Below are 9514 nucleotides of genomic sequence, written 5' to 3'. Positions count from 1 at the left end.
ATCAGAGAGAGAAACTCTTAAACTCCTGACACATAGAAACATTTAAAGTCTCTGAGTGACAGTTATTGAGAGAATCCAAACTTTTCTAAAGCTTGTCCATTTCTGTTAGTATCTTAAACATTAGGTTTGATATATACATATTCTGTTCCAGACATTAAGAATGTTTATATAAGAAGACTTAACCTACCAGTGTCATCTGGTTTTAGACATTTTAATTCCGTCAGAGATCACTGTGTACACTTTGGACCTTGCTTTCAAACTGTTGCTGTGGAAACAGGTTTTGATTTTAAGTCAGTCCTGAAGTTGTAGTCTTTGTGATAAATTTCATTGAGACCAAAATGTTGCTGCATGCTGTGAGTTTTGTTTCCTGAGAAATCAGGACTTTGTTTTGTAATAAAGGAAACAAACCTTACAGAATAGAGACAACAGCACAACAGGCCTCTCCATATTATCTAAATGTTTAACTTTGCATTTCCATAATACAGTATATTCAGTTGTGGATGTAGCACATTGCAGTTACTGTGAACAACTTTTTTTTTTTGTTTATGCACAAAAATGTCTCCACTTGATCAGTGTTATACTGTCTCCAGCTGCAATCTAAGTACGTTCCTGTTTCCCCACAAAACAGAAGTGAGCAAGATTCCATTATATTTGAACAAACAATAATAAAATATGGTCCTCTGAACAGAACACAGGTGGATTGATACTACTTAAGTACCAATAACACAATTCATAATAAAGTTGAAATAAGTGGTTTAATTTTAAACTCCTTTAAGTGTGTTTGTTTTTATGTGTTACGCCCTGGTCTAGTGGTTGAAGGACATAACGGAAAAAGCGCGGAACGCAATGTGCAAACAAAGTGAATCTTTTAATTACCCACAACGCACAACTAGTGACAAGTGAATTATATACAAGTCTATACAAGCTGAAGCTCTGCTGCTAACAAAAACCACTGGCTAACACCACGCAACACTCTCAGTTCACAAGATTGAAGTTTATCATTAGGCCAGTGGTTCTCAATTTTTTTCTGGAGGCTTGTTTATCGTTCAAGCATGAATAAAGACACTAATACTGAAAGTCCCCCTGCCTCTCACGCCCTCCACTGACACCTCACCACCCCACTATTTGAGAAGTACTGCATTAGGCGAAGGGACTAATGAAACAAGGATACGGCAGCACATCACGACCCTCTCGGTTGTTGTTGGAAGGACCATCGGGGGTCTGCGTCACCGGTGTTAACAGTCGAGCACCACACAGCTGTTCGTAACACATGTAAACATTTAACTTATAACTATAGCTGTACCTCAACACCACTCATCAGTTTGACTCAACTTCTAGTTATTCAAAAATGATAAACTTGAGTTCTTCTGACTGTACAGCTTTTGATGTGATATGAATATCTGTCTACTGAGAGCTCACGCAGCACATAAATCATCATCAGCAGAGTAAAAACTCTCCAGAGATCCATGTATTGTTTGACAATAATATTACAATTAAAGAGAAGCTAACATTCGGGTAACTTCTGCTTTACCTCCTTTTATGATTAAACATGAGGCCGTTTCAAACAGCAACAGGCTTCATGTTGTTTTCAGTATCAACACAAACAGCCAAAGTTGGCCAGTTTGAAGAAAGTTCTCTAAGAAATTCTCTCTCTCATTATTGTGGCATTTAGCAAATAGAAATAATTTTGGTAATCCTAACTGACCTAAAACAGGAGAGGTTTAGTCTGATTTAACTTCAGACAGTGAGTAAAAAAAGTTTATTTGTCTTTCAACAGAGTGTATGTTATCTGGTTTCAACTGTATGTAAATCATAACCAAAAAAAAAAAAAAAGATTTACAAGACATAAAAGAAAACCATCAGTTCTTTGGTGACCTGAGGTCTGGGTTGCAGCCCAGCCAATCAATCACTCCTCTCTTGTCTGTGTGCATGGGTTTAAATTTATGGGCTGCTACTAAATACACTTTGAGTCGTACCACTGAACAGGTGGACTCCCTCCCCAGATCCACCATACAATATCATGGTAAATCACATAAATAAACAAATTAATCTACTCACTATACCTTTTATCAATTTCCTTTAAACCGCTTGTCCTGTGAAGGGTCACGGGGGATGCTGGAGCCTATCCCAGCTGTCATTGGGCGAGAGGCAGGGGTACACCCTGGACAGGTCACCCAATATTCACTCAAAGCAATTATTTACAGTCTTCCAACATTTGCTATCCCCTCTCCAATTATTCTAATGGTCTCTCCCAGGACCTTTAATAAACTGTTTAGACCACTAAAGCACTACCCAATCTTTTCAACCAATGCGTCTCTCCCTCACAGGATAGGCCCTCATCAGTAGCAGCTGGGAGGCCCCACCAAGGAAACACACCGAAAACCTACAATAAAATACATTCAATCTTTATTCTTTCTGTGTCTGTGCGTTATTTATTTCATCTTATATTGTAGGATTGCTAAAGCCCATTATCAATGTGATGTTTTGGTAATCTGTGATGACCAAAAATCTAAAAGCAATGCACATAAACAAGGTCAGAATAAATTATTAATCCTCTTGCGGTGAATTTTCACTCTACATTTATCAGACAGTGATAGAAAAATACTACTGATTGTATCATTGATTGTGTTCTATGCTCACCTTACCTTCAACTTTAGACTAGTTACACATATTTTTGAGTAACAATGACACAACTAAATGTATAACCTATGCATAATCCTTTATTTAACATCTTTATGACCCCTTATGTAACATCTCTATGGTTGTATTTAGAATGTTTTCTCATCTGTTCTTCTGCCTTCACAAGGTCATTGCACTGAGGATGTTATGAGCAACAAGTGATAAGGGACTGATAGCACTCACATCACCATGGAAACCACATACCGAGATTATCTGTATAAAAACTGTGTTGAGTAGGGGAGGTAGCCTCCTCTGTAATTAGACTCTCAAAACTCCAAGTTCTTTTCCCATTAAACAGCACACAAAATCAAACAAAAGTGTACATTTAGAATCTGTGGAGATTAGATCAAGTAAAAATAATTAACTCAATAATATAAAAAAATCATTGCATTTCTTATGTGAGTGTACATTCTTATACGAGTTAAACCAACAGTATGTTCTTATTAAAAATTAAAATAGCAAGAATTGCTGAGCTCCTGTCCCAATTAAACCATTCTAAACAGCTAAAAGAAAATCCTATAAAATTAAATCATGAAAACAGTATATATAGTTTAGCAAAAACTCAAATCCTTAAAATCAAAACTTTTCTGGGACATTGTGGCATAATGAAAACTTCAACTTTCCAGGTTTGAATCAGTTCATCTCCCTCTGTCTCAACCTCCGAACTACAAACAATTAAAGGTAAAATGTCCTGAAAACATCTAAAATCTAAAATGTCATGTATGAATTCAGAAACACAGTCAAAGCCCACGTCAAAAAAATCACTCAAGCAAAACATGTAGAACAGCTCGTCTTTAACCAGGGTTCCCTCAGGGATGTTCAGGCCTCTGCTTGCAAATCTAAAACATCCACCAGAGAGATAAACAGCAACACCTTTGTTAAAACGTCATGGATTCAGTACGACTCAGCAAATCAGCATAAGTAAATTGATTGTTAACGAAAACGGTTCATATTTTATGAACGTAATATCAACAAAAATTTACCGAATTAGTCTTTTTTGTTGACTTTCAGTTTATTGTGGTACCACTTCACCCTTGCAAGCTCTTTTGATACATCTGAAAACACAACAGTTATTAGGAAAACTGATGATTTATGATTGAATTATTTAATGAGATTGGATAAATGTTTTCTGCATTACAAGAGAGCTACACATACATCATTTTACTGTATTGTCCTATGGTTACCTGGGATTGAGCAGTCATCTGTCTTGAGTGAGAGCTCAATGGATTCCATCATGGTTGTCTTCAGTGTCTTCAGGATGTCCATCTAATTCAGCATAATAATCTGTATTAATTACCACTTATCACAGAGGAATATATTGCATTCAAGCTTCATTGAATCACATGAATCATTTGGATGCATGGGCGGAGACTTCACTGAGAGTAACCTTTCCTAAGGACTACGTATGTTTCCGTTTCTTTTTTAGGACCCAAAAAACATCTTTTGGAATGAAACAGATTCCACTTAAACACAGGAGAAGCCTTGTGAATAGTTAATAAGAGAGTTGTGCAGCACAACAAGTTATACAATCTCATCAGTGCTTTAAGTGGGCTGGTACATTTCTTATTTTTACCCTCTGCCGTACTCTGATTTTTCCTATTGTTACAGGAGTTCTCACACTTAAAGCAGTGAATCATATTTCATGTTATCAGATGTCACAAACCTCCAGCTGCTGCAGCAGGTTCAAGTGAACATTTTTAGCCTGCTCAAACATGATGTTCTTTGAATTTTGCATATGTTTGTGAATAGTCTCCCTCATGTTTTCCAGTGTACCCTTTCCACTAAATGCAGATGCTTCTAAAATAAAACAAAACAAAACAAAAATTATGCTCAGTCACAGTGTATGTTTGTGAATCATTATGGTGACAGGCAGTCATGGTTGTTTCACTTACTTTCATAGCACTTGCGCATGTTTTCCTCAATTGTCTCTGTCAGACTGCTGTAGATTTTTTTCTTACGGTCTCGGATGTCTTTTTTCAGTTTGGTCTTCACTTTTTTTTCCTGAGTGAAATAATAAAAGTACAGCATAATAAAAATGAAATAACAGTAATAGTAACAGAATAAATCAAATCAGTCTTCTTTATTTAAAGATATTGCCTAAAGATTAGTGAATTAGGCAGTAAAGATATTTTCAGCTTTAACTTTGCAACAGAACGTGTTTTTTTTTTTTAAACAACGGATTTTATTTTTGTAAGTAACTAATGAACAGGATGGTTCTAATTTTCATTCTTTACCTCTGTCTGCAGAAATACCAGCTGCAGTTCCACATCTTTGTACTTCTGAATGAGCTTGTCAGTGTCCAGTGAAAACTTACTGATGACCCCGTTGAATGGCTCACACTTTCGGTCATTTCTGAAACATGTTGACACATTGAAAAAGGTAACATTAATACATTGTGTTGTCATAATGTAATTGTATAACTTAACTTGCCTGTTCTGTACTTTATGGGCCAACAAATAGTTTTATATCCTCATTAAACAGTTCTTACGGAAAGATCTTCTTGAATTCCTCATCAATGCTGCCAGTCAGGTGTGAAGACAACTTCATGTTGACATTTATTGGGTCTGCGTTTCTTGGTTTGTGGATGCCATTGTTCTTAACTACACATTTCAGTGTTCCGTGAAAACCACTACCACCTTTTTTCTGTGACACAACAGAAATTTTATTATTATTATTTTTTTAATCAAACACATACAGGAAATCAAAAGTGACTTGATGTTTGTAACTCAAACACTTACAGGATGTAAGGACTTCAGTTCTTTTTGACAAGAACTTTTAGATTTTTCAACACCTTTACTGAGGTATTTTTCAAAAGCCTTGTTAGCTTCGTCCATAGTTTTTTTGACTCCGTCAAGTTGACGGCTCATGTTTTTTTCAAGGGCTGCACACACATCTTTTCTGCTACCAGCCTGAGATAAAACAACAACAACATCAACATATTCATTGTTAAACAATAAAACTAAAAATTCCTCTAATTCTTTCTCAGTTGTCTCCTTCAAGTAACGCTTATTCAAAAAATCAGATGTAGGAGTCACATTTTATAATGACCTTTTCAGGCATTGTATTGCCATTAAAATGTAGTGCCATATAGACTTAAGATGATCTGCAACACTTATCTGTGATTATTATTGTATAGAAAAGACAAATGAAAAATGTTTACTAATCTTACCCTTTCTCTACGGCGGGCTCTGTGAATCAAAGAGAGAATCCTATGAGCTCCAGTCACATAGTCAGCTGTTGCTCGATTAATGTCAGTCACAATCCACACAGTGGAGCAATCCCTAACGGTCTTAAAGGACATAAGAGCTAGTTAATTATGAATAATTAATCATGAGTGCTTTGTGAAAACATTACAGTCTAGAGATAACAAAGTTCTGCACAGTGAACAGCAGTACAATGCGAATAAATCACCTCTTTCGACATTTGATCTCTGCTCTTATTACAGCTTCCATTTCCAGGAAGGTCCACAAGTGTGACATGTTTGAGAAGATCATTCCTTGGTACTCCGAAAGTCACACACTTCACTAGTGGCCAATACAACCTCTTTACTTTTTTATGTCCTCCCAGGTTTGAGTTGCTACTCGTGTATTTGACTAAATTTTCAGACAGCTTTTTAGCCTACAACAAATAACAAATTAATAACAAACAATGTCACTTTTCTGCTCAGTAAAAATAGTTTACAAAATCTATCAGTTAAATTAGCATACAATACGAAAAAATTTATTCTGAAACTCTACCATTGAAAGTTAAAATGAAATTCATGCATTGTAAATCAGGGGTCTCAAACTCATTTTAGTTCAGGAGCCATATACAGCCCAATTTGATCTCAAGGGGGCTGGACCAACACAATAGTATATTAACCTGTAAATAATGACAACTTCAAATATTTCCCTTTGTTTAAGTGCAAATAAGTATATTATGAAAGTGTTTGCATTTAATGAACTTCACAATTACAAAACAAGTAATGAACAACCAGACACTTAAGAAAAAGATGTGCAATTTCTGTATAGTTATATGTCTCAGTGTTGTGTTATATCCACAACTTTTACTACAGCTGTGTAAAACCTAGAAATAGCCGTTTCTTGCAATCCAGATTAGACACTCTGACGGGCCACTTTTGGCCCCTGTGCCATATGTTTGACACCTGTGTTGTAAATGGTCCAACTTGTCCAACAATAAGATGTGACCAACCAAGTTCTAAGTAGCACTGAGACTTAATAATACAACAACTGAGGAAATTTGCTAGTTTTAGTTTGGAAATTTAGTAAGACATGATTGCGTACAAATTTATTGCAATAACGAAAAAGATTTTCCTAAAGCGATAGTTTGATTTTGTAGTATGAAGCAAATAATTATGCTTAATGCCACTATTACAAGTATATAAAAAGAAGTTTTATCAAAAATTTGTTTAAAATGTAATTTAAGTTTGAACTACACAAAACTGGAAAGGTTGGACTGTGCATAAAAAGACTATGAACTTCAATAAATGGAAATTAATCAAATTTATGAATCAATTTAAGAATTCTTTCTAAAGAAAAAAAAAGTTCTTACTGATCCACATTTAAAAGTCTTCGTCTCAGCTTGGAGAAATTGTGGAATTTGTCTGAAATATTTCTTGTCCATGAGTTCCTCAGAGGACTTGTTTTTATATTCTTCTCCATACAGTGCAGACAGCTTTTCAACACTGTCACTGTAAGCATCACCATTATCACCATCTTTCTTTTTCTGATCTCTGTTATCCCTAAGAAACTGTTGCATGGACCACAATTCATCTTTCCACTCCTAAAAGACAAAAACATATTGCATATTAGTTATCAAATGCCATGCATTGTGCAGTTCTGCATTTTTGAAGCTACAATGTAGCATTTAATCAACTTAAGTCAGAATAAATAGCTCATTCACTGCTCATTTTACCTCTTTTGTAATGAACTCAACCTTTGCCTCATATACTGGGTTGTGCATGTTAGCTGCATGTGAGCTGTGCATGTTAACCTCGACTTTAATCATGACCGTGGTACATGCACTGATCTCTCCTGTTGGTAGAAGATTCTTCTCTCCAATGATGGTATTTATCAAAGAGCTCTTTCCAGCCCCACTTTTACCAAAGACACCGACCAACTCCCTCTTCTCTGTCTCCAAGTCATCAATTTTCTCTCTGTTACAGGAAGAGTTTAACCTTGGGTTAATTTGATTCATTTTATTTATTTATTTTTCAGAAAAAAAACAAAAAAACTTGCAGTTGATATCAGTAAAACTATATAGAGAACCAAAACAAGGGTATGTGTGGCTCATCACTGTTGGGTAAGTCTACCGTGAAATCAAGTGAAGGCATTATCACTTTGTAAGCACTACTGAAAAATGTATTCATCTGTTAACAGAAGTCGCAGTCAGCAGTAGAAATGGGTATAGTATGATTTAGACCTGTACATTGATAATGCACTTGAAAAGAAAACAACACTTGATGCTGTCACCAGACGTTAGACGGTTGACATACGGTGTCCCGCATGGATCGATGTGAGAGACACTCATTCCTGACAGACTTTAAATCTTTACTATCTCTTCAAAGTTTAACTATCTAATATCTGTGCTATTAATGCCGTAATGTGACTGTGTATGATGGTTGCTTGAATTTTTTTTATTTTTTTTTCTTGTAAAGAGATCTTGATCTATAAATCAGCAGACTAAATGAAGACGAAACTGTTATCTTTAGATGATTTACACAGCCACACTATGCTCTCTTGTAATTTAAAACAAAGTGTAGTATTGTCAATAAACGATGCATAAATGTATGTGAGTTGTCCTTGTTGAACAGGAACATGGTCAGGAAGAGAAATAAGGTCAGTGCAGCACAGAATATGGAAAATGTAATACTCACTTCAGGAAAGCATGGAGCTTTGTGTTGCCTTGGTTTGCTATTCTTGCACGGACTTGTGCCATTATGTCTTTCACGTCAGACAAAACAGCTTCTGTCAGCATGAAAGTAAAAAAAAAAGTTTAGTGAGGACTATGATGTATTTTATATATGGTTGTTGCACAATGTGGTACACTAAAATATATAAAAAAGGAGGAAAACCATGAGAAAGAACCGTGAGAGAAATGTAAATACCTAAATTGGATCTTTGTGTAGTTTCACGTGGTCGTTTAGCTGGTGATTCCCATTGTTTCATCTCTCCATGGTGGTCCGACTTTCTTTTACCTTATTAAAAAGACAAATAAGTGTACATTTGTTCTATCTTCAACTTAAAAACAAATTTCTACCAAAATTACATTAAATGTAATCTATGAGATGATTGTGTATCTCACCTTTAAGACCTTTGGATGGTGAAACCTGATCAACCTGAACAAAATATACAAGAGCTCTATTATCTATTCACATAGGCTCTGAGAGTTAGGCTTGGCTACACATATTTAAATCATATGTATCACATGCAAATGATCACATTCACCATCCTTGTTGCTCAGTTAACACCATTAATTATTCAGTCACAGGGTACTTTGGTGTCTTAGATGCATAAGTATGAGGAGTAAAGCTAAGTTCAATCATTGCATGTCTGTGAAATTCAAGGCCATGCAAATCTTCGGCCAAAAAAGAATTTAATCTTTTATCTGTAGATACCATCCTAATTGTAGGTACGTCTGTACTAGAATGAATCACATGAGAGAAATTCTTGAGACCAGATGTCAACTGTGCATGTCTTCACTGTGCAGAACATTACCTTCTTTTGTTTTACTCTTGTTCCCGCTTTCAGGTTTGAGTTAATTTCGCCATCATTAAGACACTCATCTTAAAAATAATAATAATAATAAAAAAACAATAGTTAAATCTTAGTCATGC

General features: G+C 35.5%; 1 protein-coding gene across 1 annotated transcript; it reads right to left on the bottom strand.

Annotated features, from left to right (window-relative positions):
• Nucleotides 1–2233: 2233 nt before the first annotated feature.
• Nucleotides 2234–8616, bottom strand: LOC311506169 (nuclear GTPase SLIP-GC-like; the record flags this gene model as incomplete). The annotated part of the gene is made up of 13 exons (XM_084570048.1): nucleotides 2234–3518; nucleotides 3663–3734; nucleotides 3864–3945; nucleotides 4343–4476; nucleotides 4572–4680; nucleotides 4914–5031; nucleotides 5168–5322; nucleotides 5418–5588; nucleotides 5849–5968; nucleotides 6091–6297; nucleotides 7231–7461; nucleotides 7594–7834; nucleotides 8555–8616. The coding sequence occupies 12 exons, from the start codon at nucleotides 8614–8616 to the stop codon at nucleotides 3667–3669; spliced, it is 1698 nt and encodes a 565-aa protein (XP_084426174.1). The 3' UTR covers nucleotides 2234–3518; nucleotides 3663–3666.
• Between the last annotated feature and the right edge of the window lie 898 nt (nucleotides 8617–9514).

The sequence above is a fragment of the Chelon labrosus genome (genome assembly GCF_963514085.1).
Source record: "Chelon labrosus genome assembly, chromosome: 21".
Classification (NCBI taxonomy): domain Eukaryota; kingdom Metazoa; phylum Chordata; class Actinopteri; order Mugiliformes; family Mugilidae; genus Chelon; species Chelon labrosus.
This window is presented reverse-complemented; position numbering and strand designations above follow the sequence as displayed.